Raw genomic sequence first — 22,398 nt, 5'->3', positions numbered from 1 at the left:
AAAAAAATTCCTCAGTTATAACTGTCAAGTCCTTCATGAAGTTTGTTTTGTTGTTATTGTTTATTCTGCTCTTTGTTTGTTGTAGAGAGTTACACTAACCATTCTGTAGCACAGAATTATCAGTACCTGCAAGGTACTGATTCTATTGAATCGCTCCCTTAGTAGCACGCAATGATTATATATGAGACACTATTAAAGTAACATATATTTACACATTTAATCTGTACAATAACCCTACTTTATGGAATCAGTATTATTGTTATCCCCACTTCACAAGTGAAAAAACGGAGATGCAGAGAGAGTACATAGCTTGCCCAAGGTTACATAGTAAGTAGGTAAGCCAAGATTTACTACCAAGGCAATCTGGCTTCTAAATCCATGCTCTTAATCAACAATACACCAGAAAGACTGTACTACTCACAAACTAACATTTAGCATTGTCCAACTGTCCAATTTTTGCCTCTATGATGATTATAAAATAATATTTATCACTTAATATATAACCTTGGAAAAATTACATAAAACCTCTGTGTCTCAATTTCCTTACCTGTAAAATGGAGGTAATAAAATAATATTGATTTCATAGGATCATTGGCAGTTTAAGTAATACCAGTGATTTTTTGCATCTTTTCTCTACTTGTTGATCATTTGGGATTCCTTTTCTTGGGAACTGCCTATTCATACCCTCTGTCCATTTTTCTCTTGGGGTTCCAGTCTTTTTCTTACTGATTTGCAGGAGTTACATGTATATTGTTCTTAGGAGTTCCATGTCAGTTTTAGATATTGAGTAACTCCTTCTAATTTATCATTTTTTTATGGTGCCCTTGATTAAACAGGAATCTATAATTTTGATAAAACCAGATCCATTGTTTGTGCCTCAAATGTAGAGAGAATAAAGATAAAACAAACAAACAAACAAAAAACTTGTTTATGCCCTAAGCATCTTAAAATCTAGCTGGAGAATCAAGAACAATAATTATGTGAACAAGTGTTAAACATTGCATAACAGTATACTATAAAATGCCAAGTTGTAACGCTATATAACCAACTGTTAACCTTGGAAAAGTATACAAATTTTTCTGAGTTTCAGTTTCCTTATTTGGGAAGTGGAAGCAATGAAAAAAATGTGTTTCTGTTTGTTGTGATGATTAAATAAAATAAGATGTGTTGAATGGCTCTGTAGTACCTAGTACACAGTACCAGCTGCAACTCAGATGCAAAACAGGGTCAATGAAATAATGGCTACCATTTATAGAGGTCTATAACTTGCCAGGCACTGTCTGGAACCTACCACATTTACATTTCACAATCCTCTGCAAGACATTATCATTGCTATCTGTCAGATGCAGAAACCTAGGTTCAGAGAGTTTAAGTAATTTGATGAAGGTCACACAGCTAGTAAGTGGTAGTGACCACATTGAAAGCCAGGTTTGTTAGACTTTAAACCTCATGTCTACTGTGGCCAAGTTATTGTCAGAAATGGTGCTAGAGAAGTAAAGAAACTTCACCTGGGTCCTGGGGAGAGAAAGACAGACTTTGACTTTGAGTAGACACAAGGAGAAAGAGAGGAAAGGAGATCATGCTAGATTCTGAGGGGGTGCAGTTGATGTGTGAGGGATAAAAAGTATTTTGAGTTATTAGAGGGCAGGAGCAAAACCTTACACATCACATTTGCCTTCAATCCTAGCACAGAGACTGGGGCAGAGGGCTGGGAGGACATCTATTCCCTACCTCTCTTTTTTCCGTGTCAAGGAAGCGGAATGAGTTGTCTGACTGGTGAGCTTGAAAGAGAAACTAAATATGTGTTGCTCTGACCCCTCAAGTTTGGGGAGATCGCCTGCCCTAGAAATCATGTGTTTTCTGCTTTTCCAAAAACTGCAAAACTGCAGTCAATTTTAAAAGAGCAGATCTTCACAAAAGGGGTTCCTCTGCATCTCCAGGCTTCTATCAGTCATGAGGGAGTTGGGGGGGCAGTTCTAGCTTCCCAATGTTACACAGCAAATTGTCCAATCCCTCTTGGGACTGCCAGGTACTATGAGATCCATTTAACATGTTTTATCTTATTTAATTCTGGGGCAAAGTACATGCAGATTCATTGTCCTCCCAGATCCAAGCCATGGCCACCCTTCCAGTGCCTGCCCCCAGGACAAAGCTGATATTTTCCCTTCGGTGAGTCTGACTCCAATGGCTATCTCAATGAATTGTGAACCTGCATGGGGAACATGGGTGCTATCTGAAACCCCCTAGAACCACAACAGTAGGCAATCAAGAAACTGATGTATAGGAAAAGTTCAGAGGTCAGTGACAATACTGGCCTGATTTGAGCAAAGGGACTGTATTAAGTAGCTGAAGTACAGTTAGATAAATAGGTTGGCCCCAGTAATGGGAGACTTTCAGGAAAGGGGGAGAGTTTGAATGCGATGTGGAAGAAGAGTGCTAAAAGTTTCTGAGGAGAGGAAGAGCCTGAGGAGGACAGTTGAAATCAGGTAGTGAAAACACGGCAATGGGTTGCAGTGGAGACTGGGGGAGGAGAGTCTGGAGCCAGAAAGCAGCCAGAGGTGGTTTCCAGAATTCCCGAACGAGGGAGGATGAAGGTCTGGCCTAAGGAAGTGGAAATGTGAATGGCAGTGAAGAGATGCACGTGAGATCTCAAAGGGAAAACTGCCAGAACGCGTTGAAACCACGGTCTAGGGAATGGGGAAACGTTTTGATGGCACTCCACTCCTCTGAAAGAAGTAGGTGAGCAGGCCTGGGAGCTGATGAGAAGGGGGGCTCAGCCTCAGGCATGATAAATCTGTGAGGTGTCAAGGGGATTTGTTTCGGTACCAGGGACACCAGGCACAAGGTAGGAAAGACGCTGCAGCCAGGAGTTTGGGGAGTTAACGCTTTCAAAGAGGCAGCATACCTTTGAAGGCCCCTGGGAAGAAGTTGGTGGAGATGGGAAGCAAGGGAGGGGACCTGGGATGACGGGGTTGGGAGTAAGGACACAGGTAATGGGGGGTAGGCAGAAGAAAGAAGGGGGGAGACCACTCTTGGACCAGAGGAAAGGATGGGATGAGGTTGCTGGCAAACGCTGGAGTCAAGATCTTCTTAGCAGAAGGGGCCGGCTCCCACCTCTCCCCCAAGGAAATTGACGGTTGAACCCAAAGCAGCCTTCCCCTGGCTGGCTGGTCTCCCGGCCTCTGCACCCACTTCCTCGCACTCTCTCTGACGTGACGCCCTGGTCCCTGGGCCGTGAGGGTCCCTCTTGCACCTCCAGCCCTCTTTCCATCAGTAGTGGGGGGCAGCTTCGGCTCCGGCTCCCCAGGCCGCAGGGAGCCCTTTCCTGCACACTGCCACCCCAGACCCGGCCAGGAGCCCCCTGCAGCACCGCCCACCTGGCCGTCGCCGCAACCCGCGGCCACGGCCCACCAGAGCTGCAGCAAGCCGGAGGGCCCTTCCGGGGTGGGGTTGCAGCCCCCCATCCCTCTACGCCTTTGTTGCAGCGCCCCCCGGACACCCCTTCTCTGCCTCTGCTTCCAGGTCCTGGCGGCCTGAGGAGAGAGGGGTTTGTTCGGGCGGTGCCAGGACGCACGCGGGCTCCCCAGAGCGAGGGGCGGGGAGGACCGAGCGAAGCCGCGAGCCGCGGGGGCCGCTGCTGCAGAAGGGGAGGAGAATGGGGAGGAGCTGGGGGCCAGGCAGTCGGGGAAGGAGGGGTCTTAAGGGGCGGTGAGCGCAGGTCGGATTTCCTCGGAGGCTGCCGAGCGGCGGAGCTCCCACCTTCCCTCAGAGCTCGCTGCGGCCGCCCTGCCCCGCGCCCCCGGAGACCGGGACCGGACCATGGTGAGAGCTGGAAGAGCGGCGCGGGGCGCGGTGGTCCAACCCCTTCGGGCGGACAAGGGTGACCGGGCGGAGGGGGCGAGTCCGCGGGACCCCGCGAAGTTTCCCGGGTGGGCGCGGGGCCCGGCGCCTTCAGTCTCGCTCTTCCCTCTTCCGCAGATGTGGACACGCTGGCTCGCGCTCGCGCTGGTGGCGGTAGCCTGGGTCCACGCCGAGGTAGGTGAGCGGCCGAGGAGGTCCGAACTCCGGCTCCGGGGCCACTTGGGTGTGCGCGCCGGACGGGCGGGGAGTGCGTCCTGGGGATGTTCTCCCCGGGTGGGACTGGGAGTTTCCATGCGTGGGGCGAGGGGGCGCTCGGAGCAGAAATGCTACTTGCGAAACTTAAACCTCCAAATCAGGAAAAGTAGTTTGGGCCATAAGCGGGAGCCCCACCGCGCCTAATATGGAGGGAGAGTGAGGAGGGGGAAATAGGACGGGCTGGGCGGATTGGGACGGAGGCGGCGACGAGAGCAGCCCCTGCGTTCAAAAAGGCGACTTTGAGTTCTTTCCTTTCCTTAAGAGGAAATTAAAAATAGTTGGGGGCTTTTTCCTTCCAAGGCTAACTCCTCGGGGAAAGGGGAGGGGAAAGATTCTCTTTTAGGGCGGAATGCTTTTTTTCTTTTTTTATAAAGTAAGATTGTGATTCCCAGCCCATTTTTTTTTCTTTCTTTGTAAAGTGCCCTCGGATTTTGTGTTAATATCAGGGCCATATAACAGTCTTTTAAAAGCTCAATTTCCCCTTAATCCAGCGTTGCGCAAGTGTAAGAGATCCGTCGCTCTGCTCTTTGGGGGCTCCACGTTTCCAGTCAAAGTATTTCAGCGCTTTTTTGGTAATGTTTTCCTTTCAACTCCAGTGACCTTCCTGAGACACTACAAACAAACCAACAAACCCTTCACTCACAAGCCCCTCCATTAACTCAAAGGTTTATGGACCGAAAATAAACAATTCCAAATTCCCTGGGCTCTAGTCTCCAGAAGAGTGAGGTCAGAAACCAAACATTTGATAATTATGGCAGGAAATGTGGAAGGAATTAAAAAGCATGAGGGAGAAGAAATGGAATGTACATTACAAAAGAAATAGCTCCCTGGTGGGTGGTTATTCCCCCTCTTTGAATTTTTTCTTCGAGTTACAGTTTAGCCCCACCCTTTGCATCACAGCTTGACTCTGCCCAGCAAAAAAATCATAAAAGCATGCAAGGTCTTCATGAGTTAAAAAAAAAAATACACATCTATTACTCTCACTTAATTCATACATAAACTCTCACTTAATTCATTACCGTGTTATTGGTTGCACTGGAAACAGAAGCTCACAATGAAATTTTTAAAATAGTTAATATTTACTGGATATCTACTTTGTGTTGTAATGAAACCCCATTTTAATGATGGGGAAACTGAGTCAGAGGTTATGTATTTTATCCAGTGCCCTAAGCTGTTACATGGTAGGGATAGGGATCTGAACCCAACAGTCTGGCATCATACCCCCGGTTCTTAACCACTACCCCACCGAAGGAGTTCACATTTGGGGCATTTCTTACATAGCAGACATTGGACTGCATGTGTCATTTCTTTTAAATCTTCACCAACCTTATGAGGTCAGTTTTTTTATCCCCATTTTACAGAAGAGGAAACACATTTAGGCAATTAGATAACGTGCCCAGGGTCACACAGCTAATTAGTTCCAAAAAAGGATCTGAATCCAGCTCCCTCAGTGTTTGGGGCCCATCTTGAACTCCAGATCTGCTTCTCATGCCTTTTGTTTTCCAGGGTTTGAATTTGAGAGAGGATTGCTCTTCACTGGCTGATTTAGCCCTAGCTAGGGAACACCCTTCCATCCCTGCTGTGGCCTTCAAAGGCAGCTGTAGTCCAATGATGGATGAGGTGAATCCCTGGTTGGTTTTACGGCAGGCTTAGGAATTGCCAGCTAGTGTGTGAAATCACTCAGTGAACTGGAATGCAGATGTGAGGTACAAGGAAGCTGTTGGTTCCTGCACCAGGAGACTGAAGGCTGGAGGCCCTGTGACCCAAGGTCCAGGATCTATTCTAGGCAGCCTGCACTAGTACCCCCTCCACCCCCCCCCACCCCCACCGACTAGCATTGCCTAGCATTGCAGGGAAAAGTTTTGTTCTCATAGGAAGCTCCCCCAGCAGCAATTTCCTGCTTTGGGTAGAAGACCAGAGAGTTCTCCCACCAAATTCCCAGACAAAATCAAGAGTTGCCAAGGCATGAAAACTGAGAGAGTTGGTGCAGAAAGTAGGCTACGAACTCAGAGTACCTGAGTAATAAGGAGGAGTGGGTATGATCCTGGTTACATTTCATGGCTCCAGATTATTAAGGATTATCCTTTTTTTTTTTTTTAAGATTTTATGTATTTATTTGAGAGGGCGGAGAGAGTAAGCAGTAGGGAGAGGGAGAGAGAATCTGAAGCAGACCCCGCGCCGAGTACAGAGCGTGACGTGGGGCTCGATCCCACCATCACAAGTCATGACCTGAACTGAAACCAAGAGTTGGACACTTAACTGACTGAGCCACCCAGGTGCCCCAAGTGATCTTTTAATCAATCCAGTCCCTTGATGTCTGGCATGAGTAACATGTGGCAAGTTTTTAATTCATGTTAGCAATTTGTATATTAAGTCTTTTATAATTGTGCTTGGGATAGAACTTTTTTCCTTACCAGCTATAAGAACTTACAGTAAAACAAATCCAAATAATGATATTTACAGCCTTTATCGACATGAATCCCTGTTAGTAGACTTTAGGGCTAAAGGTGTACAAATATTGTTGAATTTTTTCAAAAAATGAAATTTAGAAAATAAACTTAGTTTTCTCGGTGCTTTTTGGTTTAATACAAGTACAAGTATTTAACTCAACATATTTTTTAAAAATGTGATTCCTTGACAAATCATGTTGCTATTGGAAGGAGCCAAGGCTTTGCTATAGTAGACCTTCAGAATCAGAGGTGTCCCAAGCTTGGGAAAAGGTGGTTGTCGTCATTATTAATGCCAGTCTGTAAATCCTGTTTGGTTAGATTCGGGAAACTATTAACAAATCTCATTAAGGGAAGTGTTCTATTTCAAATGTTTTCCATGGTCTCTTACTCACTTGGTACTACTTGCTTTTTTGATTGCTTCCTCTCTTTTTTACTTTCTCTTTTCTTAATACTCTTAACACCAATGTATGCTTTCTGGCAGCCTCCCCCACATTCTGCTCCCTCCACCTGAGCTCACTCTTAGGCCCCTTTGCAGTCTATGCTTGAGAGGGGATATAGGCAAGGATGGCACAGGTCTGCTAAAGAGCATATATTAGCATCTGTATGGATGAGGAATGGAGGGGGGGTGCAGCAGCTTGAGGGAATGCTTCAACTAACAATGACAAGGCTACCCTTTTTCTAGATTCTGTTGGGAGGGGGCTGTGTGGGCTTACTCATTCTCCTTCACCCATTCCCCTCCCACAGAGAATTACTGTCGTTAAGTGAGAGGTGTGGACAGAGGCTAGGAAAGTTGGACAGTCCAGGCCTGAGAACATGTGCCCTTGGGTCTCAGTGGGTGGATCCAAGTCCACTCTAACATGACAGGCTGGAAGGGACCCTGTGGCCCAACTGCCTGCTTCTGAAAGACAGCCTTGGCGAGCACCCAAGCACACTTCCGCTCTCCCTCAGCGGTTGTGTCTGCTAGTGCTCTGATTGCCAGCATCCCAGGTCTATAAAATCACCATGATAAGTCACATGTGCAAGGGAGTGATGCACCAATCAGAACACTCACTCCATTAAGGCATAACTTGACCCATGAACTGTGAGTGCATCACTTCAGATAATAGTAACAATAATAATTACCCAGAGAAATGAGGCGATTATTAGGTCCTTGTCCTGTTGAAGCCAGATTTCTCATTTATAGCCCATTATCAACGTACAAGCTAATCAACCACTAGTGGGGTTTTATTGGCTGATGTGGGATCTTCTCTATATCCTTCAGAATTATTCTAATGGTGGATTCATGGAGGGCCAGAGTCTGACCCACTTTCTCTGACTCCTCCTTAGAGCCACAGCAGAACTAGGATTTTAATATTCATCTTGTACATTAGCCTCTAAAATAATACCTTGTTTATCCATTCGCAAATAAACTACTTGCTGTGATTCTAAAGACCATTATTGGAAATCAGAATGTTAAAACAAGCAGGGCCTCTGCTGAATAACCAGAACGGAAGGACAAGCACCCTGCACACTGAGGCCTAGCCACTGATGCTGTCTTCAGAGAAAGGAAATGTTACAGTTCCCATGCAAGCCTCTGGATTGAGTGATGGAAAGCAGGAGTCAGTTTCCAACCTCAAAGGAACTAGTTGGGAAGGAGCGGTGAGGTGGCAATTAGTGGGCATGGGCTGCGATGGATGTGATGTCCTGAAGAAGAAAATAAAGTCTTCAAAGTCCATGGGTCAGAAAGATGTGTTTCTGGGAAAACAGAGAGAACAATAAACTGTAAATACCAGTGGTCACACACCATGAATTGAAAATGTCAGTGTCATTTTCCTACTCCTCTTCGAATAACTGGACATCAAGATAAAATTCCTAGTAGCCATAAACAGGATGAATGTAATGACACCAGATATTATAGGATTGAAAAAAACCTTATACTTAGATGGATTAATTTTGTAAGCCAGGTGGTTAATGTTATGCAAGTCACTGCATAATTTTCTCTAAGGTTGCTGTCTAAGGCACCTTCTCTAAGGTGCCTGTGACTTTGGCTTGGGGTGCTTTCTGTGGGAGCGAGTCATTACCACCACAGGACTTCACAGGGCCCATCAGGCAGTATTCCTGCCACGGGCTGAGCACGCCCTGCACACAGGGCAGAGTCATGCCTGAAGTGCAGACATGGTCTCTGCCCTCAGGTTGCTTTCAGTCTAAAGATGGGCCAGATGCTTTAAACTGTGGCAGCTATAATGTTATACCTACAAGATGAACAAATATCTTTAAAATTGTAATTATTGCTCTTTTGTTTTACAGTAATGTAGGGCTTCCCTGGTTTTTAAAGTTTTGTGGTTTTGTTTGTTTGTTTGTTTGTTTGTTTTAACATTAGTATAACGCACAAATTTAAGGTTAGTATAATGCACAAAAGGTACGGCTTGATGAATTTTACAGATAGATACATCCAAGTAGCCACCACCCAATCAAGACTGAGGGAGTAGGTGCAGAAAGCAGGTGTGAACTCAAGGTATGTGGAAAGTTACAATGAAAAGAGTGAGGGGTTGATATGATCAGTTACATTTTATCACTCATCATTTAATTAGTCCAGGCTCTTCATGCTTGGCCCTAGTAATATTTGGCAAGCTTTTAATTCATGTTTTAACAATAAACCCTTTAATAATTATGAAAAGGTAAATTGACCCTCTCCATATGATAATTGCAATTTGGATATTACTGTAAGCATTTTAGCTTATAGTTAACAGTGTTTATACTAGAAAATTGTTTTTCTTGTTAACTACACAGGCGTAGAGCAAACACAGTTAAGTATAGTCTTTATTGACATGAATCCATTTTAGCAGACTTTGGATCAGCTTTGGGGGAGCTGACTTGGCTATTTTGCAGCTGGATATTCCGAGGCTCAATATAATCTACACTGAGAAACTAAATCAAGGAAGGTAACTCAAATAATTCTTTTTGACCCCTTTGCCCTGGCCATTATTACTTTCAGAGGGACCGCATATGATGTCCATTACATTATTTATGATGGCAAAAACCTTAAAATCTACTGCATATCCAACAATAGAAGAGTTAAGGGTTAACAACAATACGTGCCACTAAAAGTTGTGTTTACAAAAATTTATAAGGCTCTGGCAAATGATTACAATTTAATTTAAAAAGCAGAACACTTGCCACTCTGCATTATCCTCACAACTGCATATAGATTTATAGAGAAGTGTAACAAAGTGCTTTAAAATTCATCTTGAGTGTTCTTGTGATCCCTCTTTTTCAGGAGGAATTTACCCTCCTAATATATGCTATTCTATTTAAATAAAAAAATGAGCTATTTTCTGATAAAATATGAAAATGTAATATGCTCCTGAAAAGCTTAGAGAATATAGAGAAGACTAGAGGAAAGAATGAAATTACCATGATTCTACTACCTAAAGATAAATCAGCCCTTTATACCTCCTTTCAGAGAAATTGTCAATCAACAGATGTATGTGGTGAGCCTACTAGACACTGTCGGCAATAAAAGTAAGTATCTCACAACACTATGAGATAAATGGCCTGCAGTGATGGTACAAAGATGGCATGCATGTCATAACTACCCTCTCCCTAACCCATGACAGACATTGCTAATCAGTCATAGAATACTGTCTTCCTGAGTCTGGAGAAGCTTTGAAAATCCTCAGCGAGGTTCTGGGTTGCCACTAGCAATTAGTTATTCTGTGTGTGATATAAAAGATACTTGCCATTCCTTCTAGAAACATCAATCCAATCTGACAAACCTTGGTATATCTTTAAGCAAAATTAAGGTGATTAGAAGGCAGAGGTCAGGACTGTGTGAAACAAAGAAAACATGGGGTAATAGATGGTGTGACTAGGGTAATGAATAGGTGAAAATGCCAAAAAAAGGGGGGGGGCACTTTATTCCTTTCCAAGCTTTTGACTTCTTAAGACAAATTTGAACACCTTAAAGGGAGCCAAACCCTCTAATGCTGGCCATCAACAAGAATATGATAATGAGAATTTTCTTGGCTGTTCTGATGGAGTAAACAGTTGTTCTTGCTAAGGCTCTACGAGCTGCTGCTGTCATAGATAACAGCTCCTGCATTAGCAGCCATCTGGCAATAACTTGCTAATAGAAAGCTCTTTGGGTAGTTGGAGTACAAAATATACCCTATAAATCTGCATTTTCTGCTGTGGTTGGAGGAGTTCCATGAAATCTCTTCACAGACTTTTTATGTGCTCATTTGGAAACCATCACCAAGAAGCTATTCCCAGGATTAAGTTTGAATTTATGACCCTTAAAATGTTCCCTGAATAATCCCGGACACTATTTTTGACCAGCTGGTGCCAAAACAAGTCATGTGACACATGGCAAAAGCCATGACATGTTGCAGGCCCCAGTTTATACATGTGTGTGTCATGGGATATTGGCTTCAGTTGAAAGAAGGAAACTGCCTCTTTGTTGTTACTTTTTATCTTGTTCAAGTCTTAAAATTTTTCTGTCTGAGGCAAAATTTGTCTTTTCCCCCGCAGTCTTTGATTCTGTCGTTCAGTCATAGTAAATGAATGTAATTTATTGATCTATGGGCGTGCCGGGCATTATGCCAGTCCCTTTGCCCATAGGCTCTACTGAGAAGAGTGTGGAACTACAAGGCAGTACCGGGTAGATCCCTGTTCTGAAGGAGTTGCTATCACCATAGCTCCTGTGCAGCTCAATTGGATCTGGCCAAATTTAGGGGCCAGATTTATGGCTTTCTCAGAAAGTACCACGCCCTTCCTCAACTCTGGCTGCTGGTCCGGAAAACCCTGAAATGCAGCAGGACTTTCTGAGAAATTTTCTGAGAAAGTCCTGTTGCATCCTTCTGAGAAGGATGCCTTCTCAGAACTTGGGAGGCCCTGCTTGAGTCACTGGGGCCATTTGCTGCCTGTCCACCTGGACTACTTGACCAGCCCGTCGAGTAGGTGGCAGCTTTCTGTGTGGAAATTGTGTCTATTCCTGGCGTGCTGACGCTTTTCTCTTACATTCACATCACTCAAGCCTTCCACGGAGTCCCTTTCTTCATCGTCTTCTCTTGTTCACATATCTGGGTGTTGCCAAGTTTTATCTTTTACACGGACTATCTTTTACTACGGAGCTACAGCTCCTTCTCATCACTAAGAAGGACATTATAAAATAAGGAGAGTCCTTGACTTCGAAGTCCTGCTCTGCCCCTTTCTTAAGCCACCTAATATCTCTGACTTGCAGCTTCAGTTAGGAGCAAGAGCTCTGGGTAATGCGCTGGGTTTGAATGCTGCCCTTGTCTAGCTGTGAGACCTTGTATAAGTTACTTAACCTCCATGAGCTCACTTTGCTCATCTGTAAAATGGGGATAATGGCCATCTCTCTGCATATCTATCCAATTAGATAATGGATAAGGTTTCCTCTACTCATGGAACATAGTCAACACCAAACACCTGCAAGAGATACGTGCCTGTTACCAGCTCCTACAACGCACTGACAAAAGCTGTTTTTGACTCTGTAATGATTTCAGTAAGAGAATTCTCAATTTACATATGAACATCCACTAGGCATTGTCTGTATTTGTACAACCTGTGTGCTGGCTCAAGGTCACTGTATTTCATTTCTGATTTATCTTTGAGAGGAAGGACAGCATAATTGTTTAGTGCTAGGACCTTGAAGCTAGATTACCTGAATTCAGTACTAGCCCTATGATCTTGGGGAAGTTACTTAACCTCTCTCAGCCTGTATCCTCATCTATAAAATGGGTTTTACTAGAGAGTTTTTACTCTATAGGTTAGTCGTGAGCATCAAAAAAGCTCTTACATGTAACGCAGTTAGAAGAGTGGCTCAGCCCATAGAATGTGGTGTTAGCTACTAGTACCATTCTTGTGGCGTCTATTTATTGGAAGAGCTCTGAACTCGAGGTGTGGGAGTGGGTGCAGGTGCACACGCCCATGGCTTGCAGAAAACTCTCCTTGCCTCTTTTACTCTCTCCAGAGATTAAGGATCACCTGCTTTTTAAACGACAATAAACGACAAGTAGGATATTTATTTCAGTGGATGGTTTGATGCCCAGAATTTGTATCAGAGCCCTTGCTTCTACTGAGCCAATCTTGCTTTCAGACTTCTAGATAGTATTTCCTATCCTTCCTGCAGGAAAAGAATTAGGTGCTCATTGAGCACCTCCTGTGCACAGGCAGTAGCCTGTGCCAACAAGCACAGGTTCTCCCTAAAGACAGTGAATGAGGGAGAACAGCAGAAAGGGAAGAAGAGGGAGAAAAAGCAAAGAGGGACTAAAGCTCCTGGAGTTTTTCCACATTCAGTTTTTCTCTCCCCTGGGTCCCTCCTTACATATGGAGATGGCCACTGATAGATTGGAATTTTTGTGGGATGGTCATTTTCATATTTTCTTGCTGTCATCCCGATAGCACACCTGTTAGCGGGACACGAATTCTAAATTTGGGGTTTGGAAAATATGATCAGGCAAAGGACCAGAACCCTTTAGCTTTCATTGCACGAAACATAAATACCTACTCTCAAAGACAGGGTAGGAGAGTATTCCTGGAACAGGCTGTGATTTGTCCCTTTGGGAACCAAGGCAACGCTCTAGGTGTTTTGCACACAAACCTTAAGTCCTCTGCCGGGCACTGCTGTGTCTGGCAGCGAGCCCTGACTGCAGCCCCACATGGCCACTGATCCCAGGACCCGGAGCTGGGTCTTTATTGCTGCCCGTGTTACTCTTTCCTCTTCATCTCTCCCTTCTGCCTCCTTGTCTTTCCTCTTCTTTCTCGTGTTTCTCCAACACCGTTACAGAGAGGTCATCCTGGAGGGTTCAGTCTGCCTTGGGAGCTGCCGAAACATCCACTGACCACCAGGTTCACATTTTATTCAGAGACAAACCTGCACAAAGTGTTCCTGCAGTGTTTTGCTTCACCCCTCCAGGACAAAGTAAAATTTCACAAAGGTACAAAGTTAACTCAAGGGAAAAAAGTAAAAAGTACCACAACCCTGTTCTCTGTCAGACACTAGGGTAGTGCTAGTGACGAAGATGTAGACCGTGTTCCCCAGGAGCCTGCAGTCCAGTGGGGAAGACAGACAGGGACAGAAGCTCAGAGTGACCCAGTGTGGGAAGTACCAGGATGGGCCTGAGAACCTACCCCATTACCGGGGGATGTGGGAAGGCCTTGAAAAGGTCTCCCAAAGCAGCGCCCTGAAAAATGAGTGGTGGTTAGCCAGACAACTGCAGGAGGAGAGGGAAAGAGCCTTGTTTTATTTAATTCTCACAACCTGATATTATAATCTTCATTACTTCATCGATGAAGAAACCGTAGCTCAGAGAATTCAGTTAGTTACTCAAAATCAGCCACCTAGTAAAGAGTAAAGCTAGGATATAAATCCAGACTTCAGCTCTCGAAGCAGTTGCCCTGTGTGCTAGGCCCATTGTGTCTTAATTTTGAAAGGGACTCTGAAAACAAACAAAAAACATTTTTTGCCAGGTCACATGGACACGATAAAAACAAACCAACAAAACCCCAGACCAAAAACCTGTACAGGCCTCCTCGTGTTTTTAAACTTTTTAAAAAGATTTTATTTATTTATTTGACAGAGATCACAAGTAGGCAGAAAGGCAGGCAGAGAGAGGAGGAAGCAGGCTCCCCGCTGAGCAGAGAGCCTGATGCGGGGCTCGATCCCGGGACCCTGAGATCATGACCTGAGCTGAAGGCAGAGGCCTTAACCCACTGAGTCGCCCAGGCGCCCCACAGGCCTCCTTGTGTTTTTGTTCGAGTAAGTGTCCGGATCCACACTTCTGTGGACCGCATAGCTAGGGTATGACCTCCACCTGGTTCAGGTTCAGTGGCTTCTCTAACGTTAGGGCACCTGCTGCATTGTTTTCAGTGGTTTAGGGGATGTTTTAAGACAATGTCTTTGTGCTTCAGATGCATTCACCAGTGTTCCACATGAGTCAGACCAAGTTCAAGACCACTCCAAAGCTCCAACTGAGCTGCAGTGGGTATGGTCGTTTGAGGCCAGTGCAGCTGGCCAAGGAGAATGGGGTGACTCCATCCTGCACTCTCTGTGCCCTGGCATAGAGCTTGTCTTTACGCCCAGAGGAGGGGGTACCTTTTTTCTAACCGATACTCGGACTCTCCAAACCCAGCATTTTCTCTCAGATGTGTGATGCTTATTGGACCATGGTGGCCATTTCTCCATCTGTACATTTTATAAATCAATATCAGTAGTCATAAAATTTTTTTAACAGGCCTCCATCAAAAGCCAGTTCTGTATCTTTGTGGGTTTTCCTCATGGATTTGGCTAAGATGATACAAATGGGAATTTTTTAAAAAAATCTGTTCTTTTGTACCCACAAATGTGCTCCTTTGGGCTGCTGCTCAATTCCATCTAGTTTGGGAACTATGATTCCACAGGAACCAGGAAAAGCATTCCCAGCTTCTCTCTGATTGCTGGATTAGCACAACTTCCTTCAGCCCACAGCTGAATTCCAGCCCCTGAGGAAGAAATGTCTTAGATTGAGTGAACTCCCAGCCCGGAGCCTGTCAGAGGCTGTGTCATGTGTTTGCATTAGCTGAACAAAAAGCAAGCAGGATTTCTGGCCCCGCTCCCCCTCCTCCCGTAGCCCCCTCTGGAGGGGCCGGTTAAAGTCTAGACAGTGTCTGCTTGGCACCGCGCCTTTCTAGCACGATCTGCACAGTTCTGTAGCTCTGACTTGTGTTGCCTCTCCTCGCTCATTTTCCCAGTTTTCTTAGTCTGTCTCACACTGTCTCAGGGGGAGAGGGGGCTTACTGGCCTGAGCTGCACGCATAAGAAGCAGGTAAGTGAATTTATGGGACTGTCGGGTTTCAGCTGTCTTAAGACGGTGGGAGTCACAGAAATGCCAGCAGTGCTGGCCAAAGCTGTGGCTGAGCTCCCAGAGATTCCTGATGTGAGCCGGCTTCAGACAAGCCTCCTCTTATTGGCTAGAAATGGGCTGGAGTGAATGACTCACGCCAGACCGTGGCACATGGGTCAGAAGCCTTGTGTCCTCCGCTGGTCGCATGACCTTGGGCAAGTCACCAGATCCCTCATTTGCAAAATACGGGAGTTGGAGCAAGGGAGCTCTAGAACCCGGCCCACAAATCCTATCCATAGGAAAGGAGGCAGACAGTTAGGTTGGATTGTCAAAGTATTCTTAATGGAGTTAAGATATTTGATTAGCTCCTGTCTTAGCGGATGGCCCAAGGGGGAACAGTTTGAAAAGAGAAGCTGGCCAGGAATGGGAAGAAAAGAGCAACTAAAAGCAGTAGGCCTTTTTTGTCTCTTGGTTCCTCCTGCATGTGCTGAGCGCAGCGTGAATAGTACAGCATGCGGCCCCTGAACAGTCTGCGTGCCCAGGAATCCCAAATGCTGGTTACCCTATAGAGAGGAATCACTTGATTTTTCACTTCAGAAACCAGCTGCTTAACATCACTGGACAAGAAATAAAGGATGCTGGGTCTCCTTGGGGTTGAGCAAATAATTTTTTTAAAAAAGGAAAGCAATTCAGAGTTCTAAAGTGTGCAACTTGAGCTTCTATTGAGCTTATTTAAAAAAAAAAAAAACCACTTTCTTCTGACCTTTGTAAATGTTCTTTTAAAGCTAATGATGCAGTATTGAAGTGGCTTACAAAAATAGTTGTCTGGAAATGCTGTGTGGACCCCAATTTTGTTTTTCTGGAATGCATCTTGCCTTCTCACCATGCCACCTGGCCCATGACCAGGATCCTAGGTTTCCTGACTAGGTATTGATGAAGTTGCTGCCCTGGTCCCCAGGCCCTTCTCCAAATCAGTTCAAGGCTGTTACAGCTGAGGCCTTGACCTTGACCTCTTTGGCATTGACCTCACCAGGTAAATCAAGTGACCTGTGAGGGTGAACTCAGTAAGGAAACAGAGGCCAACACAGATGTTTTAGTCCTACTGAAAGACGTGGTGCCTTAACTGCACTCCAAGTGCTAAACCCTGCTGGATGAGTCCAGTATGCTATATTATTGGTCCTGCATGGGGGCCCAGCCCAATGTTGCCTGTGGCTTTCCTAATAAATCTACTTGTACGGTGTCAGAATTGAGTTAAAATTGGCTGTGCCCCAGAATAGACTGTATACACAGACATACACATAAATTTCACTACTTAATTAACTAAACTGACATTACTTAATTGAATTAGATTTCACATAATTTAAGTTTCAGGTGTACATTATTGTGATTTGATATTTTTGTACATTATGAAATAATCCCTACAGTAAGTCTCATTACCTATATATATTGTTATATATATGGGTAACATATAAGGGACGGTTGCCCAGTTGTATCTCTCAGACATAAATGGTATTAACTTGGTACTTGTTCTTTAAACAATATGGCCCACAAGTAGTTTAGGAAATTTATTAATAAATAAGTCTGCAGTGAGTACTGAATTTATTATATCCCACATTTAGCAAAGACTTCAGTGTCTGGCCTCTTTACTCAAAACACTTCCCAAAACCATTCTCCCTTCGAGTCCTGTCCCCTCAAGAAAGGACGTTGAGAAACCCCTAATGAACTTACACCTGAAGTAGGGGTCCTTGTGCCGGGGTTTTCTTTGATCATTAGCCAGCCGTTCATGCCATGCAGAAAATTATGCTTCTGTTGAACATGATGCAAACACCAATTAATGCATAAAGTAGAAGTCTTTACCCTTAATAAAATAGCTAAACCAAGAAGTCTGCTTCTTTGCATCTGGCTGTCAGCAAGGCCAAGGCCACACAGGATAAGAAAGGAAAGAAAACAGAAAATGCCAAGGATAGAAGACTAGAGGATGGGTGAGGGAACAAAGCACAAATGGACACATTCCAGAATGGTTCTTAGGATTCTGAGGGGAAGCCAGCTGAATTTCTTGCTTCTGACATAGACCTTAGCCTGCCCCCAATCAACTGTAGCATCATAATGATGGCATACAGGGAAGACCTGTGGATAAGGCTGCCCTTGGAGGAGTGAAGCTGAGCATTCTGAGCATTTGTGACATCTGCCTGCATCCCAAAGCAGGCTTTTGTGAGCTGAGTGGGCCACCTCAGAAACCCTACCTGGGTTCTCCTGATAAGGACCCCAGCCATGAAGGGAATAGAACCTGGATAATAAGAAAATATAAAAGTTGGGTTTTTGTGTGTGTTCATTACATGCCTTATATAGGCATTCCCTTTGCTTAGACTAAAATAAGGAAACCATAAATATTTGAAATCCTCTAAGAGCAGCCAAGGCTGAAGAGTGTTCGTCCACAGTGTTGGTCATTTTACAGCTAGGAAATGGCATTTCCCCATAATTTCTCTTTACACATTGATCAAATAGAAGGCTGTTCATTTCCTGCCTAAGCTGCATCCTTGAATTGCTGGTGGATTAGAGCAAGCTGCAATCTTCCCCAGTGGCTATATTTCAGTTGGTGGTTGGGTTATTTTTCTAGGTAATGCTACGATTATTTTGCCCAGTGTAAAATAAATAGCATTGTCATTTAGTAACCATAATGACTCATGTTACAGTAGCCTGGAATGTAAAGACCTCCCCACTCCCCAATTATCTATTGTTTGAGTCCAGGAAAGGTCGTCTTTGTGCTGAAGTTGGTGAAATGTGTGTGGTGTTTGGGTGTGTGGTATTTGTTTCCCAGATGGTTGAGGGTTATTATGGGGCAAGGGGAGAGAGAGACAGACCCCCTGCTGAGCAGGGAGCCCCACGTGGAGCTCAATCCCAGGACCCTGGGATCCATAATCTGAGCGGAAGGCAGACACTTAATTGACTGAGCCACCCAGGCGCCCCCAGTCTGAGGGTTAAGATGTGACAACAGCCACATTCTGAAAGTCATGACATTTTCTTTGAGAGAGAAACAGAAAGTAGGGAAAACTAAGCCCAAAGGTGTTCAAAGCAGATGAACTGCCCCTCAAATGGTTCTTATCTTAGAAATAAGTGAGATAGGGGCACCTGGGTGGCTCAATGGGCTAAGGCCTCTGCCTTCGGCTCAGGTCATGATCCCAGGGTCCTGGGATCGAGCCCTGCATCGGGCTCTCTGCTTGGCAGGGAGCCTGCTTCCTCCTCTCTCTCTGCCTGCCTCTCTGCCTACTTGTGATCTCTGTCTGTCAAATAAATAAATAAAATCTTTAAAAAAAAAAAAAAAAGAAGTGAGATATATAAGAAGAAGGAAACTAGTGAAGAGGAGGGCTGAAGGAAGAGGGAGGCAGTGATAAGGGTGAGAAATTCTTACTCTTAATTGTCGTGGGGTAAGTAAATAAAGATGGGGCGATAAAGTAAAGAATTTCGGGTCTTTATATTAAGCACTGCAGGAGGAAGTACTGTGAATGAACACTACTGATCTATATGGTCAGAGACGATATGTCTGCTTTTGCTAAGTGAACGCATGGTCCGTAAAGCGAAACTCACAAGAACAAATGATAATGTAAAAGCTATACATTAAAATGGCACCTGTATATAGTGTCCTTAGCAAGGGAGATACTGATACACAGTACCTTCCACAAAGTAAGTGCTCAGTAAAAACAAGAGCTGCTCTTCTTGTTTTTGCTTGAATTCCAGGGTACATAAAACTACAGGGAGAGACATACAGAGCCTAGACCCGTGTTTCTCAAACTGTAGTGAGTCATGTTAATCTATGTGCTAGGTTAAGTGGTTCTTTAGTTGCAGGAGTTTTTAGAACTCGACAGTGTTCGTGCGCATCATTTATTTTCTTCTCTAGGAGGAGAGTATTATAAACAGTGTCTCCCAGACATTGCACCATAGGGCACCATTTCAAAAAATACTATAAATACTTCAGTGCTGTGTTCTATGGAACAGTTGGGAACACGGGTCAACTCTGGACAGATTTTCATAAGCAGAGTCTATTTACATCTGACACCAGGGTCTTAGCGGGCTTGCTGAACTCACTTAAAATAATGCAGTTTCATTGAGAAGGCATGGGACATATCTGGACCTCAGGGTCAGTCCAAGGGAAGATCCTTCTGGAAGTGACTCCGTACTAGCCCATTGGCATGGCCATGTCCATACCTACCAAGAACTGGCTGAGGTATTTTTTGGTTATCAACTCAAAGTACCCAGGAATCTTCTTCAGGTGTTTTCACTCTTCTATCCATTTCCAGTCCTTCAGCAAGTCATGCTGGCTCTGCTGACAGAGTATATTATCTCTCCTTTGACTGTTTTCAGTTTCCATCACCACAACCCTAATCTCTGCCATCATTTTACACTGGGCAATTGCAGTAGCCTCTTAGCTGCTCACCCCCTTTTCCTTCTTGCCTCTCTCCACGACACATATCTGATCACATCAGTCTCCTCTAGTGTTCCATTTCAGTAAGAATAAAATACAAATTTCTTATCAGTGCGTACAAGGTCCTATGCCTTGCCTGCTTTTCCCAGCTAACCTCTCACTGCTATCCCTGCTAGACCCTTTGTAGCAGCCACACTAGCCTTTTCCTGTTCCAGGAACATACAAATTCTGCCCTGTATCACAGCCTTTGCATTTCTCTTCCAATTGTGTGAACTGCTCCTTTCATCCTTGGGTCTTAGCTCAAGAGAGCATTCCCTCATTCAGTCTAAGTGGTGTCGCCTCTCCCAGATTTCTCTGTCAAACATATGCCATGTTCTTCTAATGTACATCATACTCTGAAATGATCTTGTTAATTGTATTTATTTTCACTTTCCTCTCTCTAGAATATGTACTTCTTCAAGATGTAGTCCTTCATTGTCTCATTCACCAGTGAATCCCCAGCACCTTGAACTAAGCTTAGCATATACTAGGTGCTCAGTAAATTATTTGTTGAATTGATCCACTGGTCAAATGGGTTAATTAATGAATCCAAGTGTCTCATATGTAATATGAGGAGATGCACAGTATCCTGCCTATAATCTCTGATCTCTATGTCAGATTCTGCAAGTATTTGTGTACCTGGGAAGATGGTTGACAGCATTTGCCCATCAACACTTTGCTTAACCTTGGACATGGTAGTAATGCTGAGCTTGCTTTGTCCAACACCTGGATTCTGCCTCTCTCAGCTCTAGGTGAAGTTGGAATTTAAGCGGAGGCTTACTAAATAGTAAATATTTTTATTCTTTCCTTCCATGAACAGCAGTTCTGATTTAACTGGGCATCGTTCCCAGAGTAAGCTAATATCCAAAGGAATATAACATAAAGCACTAAATTAAATTCTGTTGTTGGTAGGGACACTTGGGTGGCTCAGTCGGTTAAGCGTTTGCCTTAGGCTCAGGTCATGATCCCACGGTCTTGGGACTGAGGCCCACATTGGTCTCTCTCAGAGGGGAACCTGCTTCTCCCTTTGCCTGCTGCTCCCCCTGCTTGTACATTCTCTCTCTCCCTCTCTCTTTCTCTTTCTGACAAATAAATAAATAAAACCTTTAAAAAATATATTAAAAAAAATTCTGTTGTTGGTGATTCTTTGCCTCAAAGTCTCTGGTTACTTTGTCTTCTGACATCACCATATACTGAGACCTTTATTTTGGGGGATCCTTTCTGCTCTTGCTCTCTCTCCTGTTCATTTGAATAGCACTTTTGATGTCCCCGGAATGGGCAAAACAGTGTCACTAGATTTGCACATTGGATCTCAGAGCTATCATTCATACTGGGGAAGGTTCCACCAATGGCCCAGTGATCAGCAGTGGGTGGGTTCCTGCAGCCTTATTCTCCAAAACTCCCTTACTGTTGACCCATAGACCAGTTTGTTGATTCCATAGCATTTTGCTCCACTTTACAGTGGAGTCAAAAAAGTGGTTCAATATGTGGCATTTCCCTAATGTTTAGTCAGTTAAAGAACAGAGCTTTGAGAACTAAACAACTACATAATACTAAGAAAGTGTTTTTACTGCAAATGATAATCCGTCTGTAGCAACCAAGCTAGTAGGTTTTTGTGTAGAGTTTCTAATGTAGTCCTTGGGGGAAAGCAAATTGAACAGAAAAAGAGGTCTTTGTGCATTGCTGGTACAGTTTGAAGGTCTCACAGGATTTTAATCTTTGCAAAAATAGGGAGTTTTGCTACTGCAGTGGAGCAGAATACCTGGTAGTCTCTCATTGGTGGGTCTCCTGACACAGATAAGGCCTGATTGGCCAGCCCATGTAAGTTTTACAGCTCCTTCCCCCATCCCCCTGTGACTTCCCAGCTACTCCAAGGAAAGAATGCAAAGCAGGAATGTCTCAAGAAGAATAGAATGTGCATATTTTCATTGACTTTAATCTCAAGGCACTAAAATTTTGTATGTGTGTGTGTGTATGTGTAATATTATTGAAAGTTGGCAGTGAGAGTGTAACAGTTGAGCCAAGAAATGGGAGGAAGAAAAGGTTTTGAGAAATATTCACTACATTGCCAAATTTGTCCATTGACTTTTATGCAAAAAAAGTAAAAGTATTTAAATAGTTAAGAGAAGTTTCAAAATATGTTGTTTAGTTAGGCCCTTAATTGTTTTATGAGATAAGCCATACAAAGTACTAAAGGAGGCTGCACCTCTTTTATCTTATAGAGGAGACTAGAAGGGTGACTTGTCCACAGGCATTAACCGCAGAACCAGAATTAGGCTTAAGTGCCCAGAATTGCCTGTTTTCAAAGACCTGGATGTTCATTACCTCAGTATCCCTGTCCATGCAGCCCAGCATGCTGCCTTACTGAGGTGTTCAAATATCTGCTGACTTCAATTATATACAACGCTCATAGGACATTCCTAGTTAAAGAAAGTCTTTCTCTTTCTACCTAAAGTCTCCTCCTCAATTCAGCCCTCAGTAATGTGTCAGCATCCAGAACTTATTAGAGCTGGGCTGTTCTGTAGGAAAAGCCACAAGCCACGAGTGG

The 22,398-nt window shown here is 44.2% G+C and overlaps 1 protein-coding gene across 1 annotated transcript in view; it reads left to right on the top strand.

Moving 5' to 3' along the window:
• The first annotated feature begins 3,535 nt into the window (after nucleotides 1-3,535).
• Nucleotides 3,536-22,398, top strand: part of FSTL1 (follistatin like 1) — a 52,962-nt gene continuing 34,099 nt past the window's right edge. The window contains exons 1-2 of the mRNA XM_080826160.1: nucleotides 3,536-3,822; nucleotides 3,979-4,035. Of these exons, the coding sequence (XP_080682286.1) occupies nucleotides 3,820-3,822; nucleotides 3,979-4,035 (60 nt within the window). The 5' untranslated portion in view covers nucleotides 3,536-3,819. The remainder of the gene's footprint in view (nucleotides 3,823-3,978; nucleotides 4,036-22,398) is intronic.

The sequence above is a fragment of the Martes martes genome, assembly GCF_963455335.1.
Source record: "Martes martes genome assembly, chromosome: 1".
Lineage (NCBI taxonomy): Eukaryota > Metazoa > Chordata > Mammalia > Carnivora > Mustelidae > Martes > Martes martes.
The sequence above is the reverse complement of the archived record's forward strand: the minus strand, read 5'-3'. Positions and strand labels throughout refer to the sequence as shown.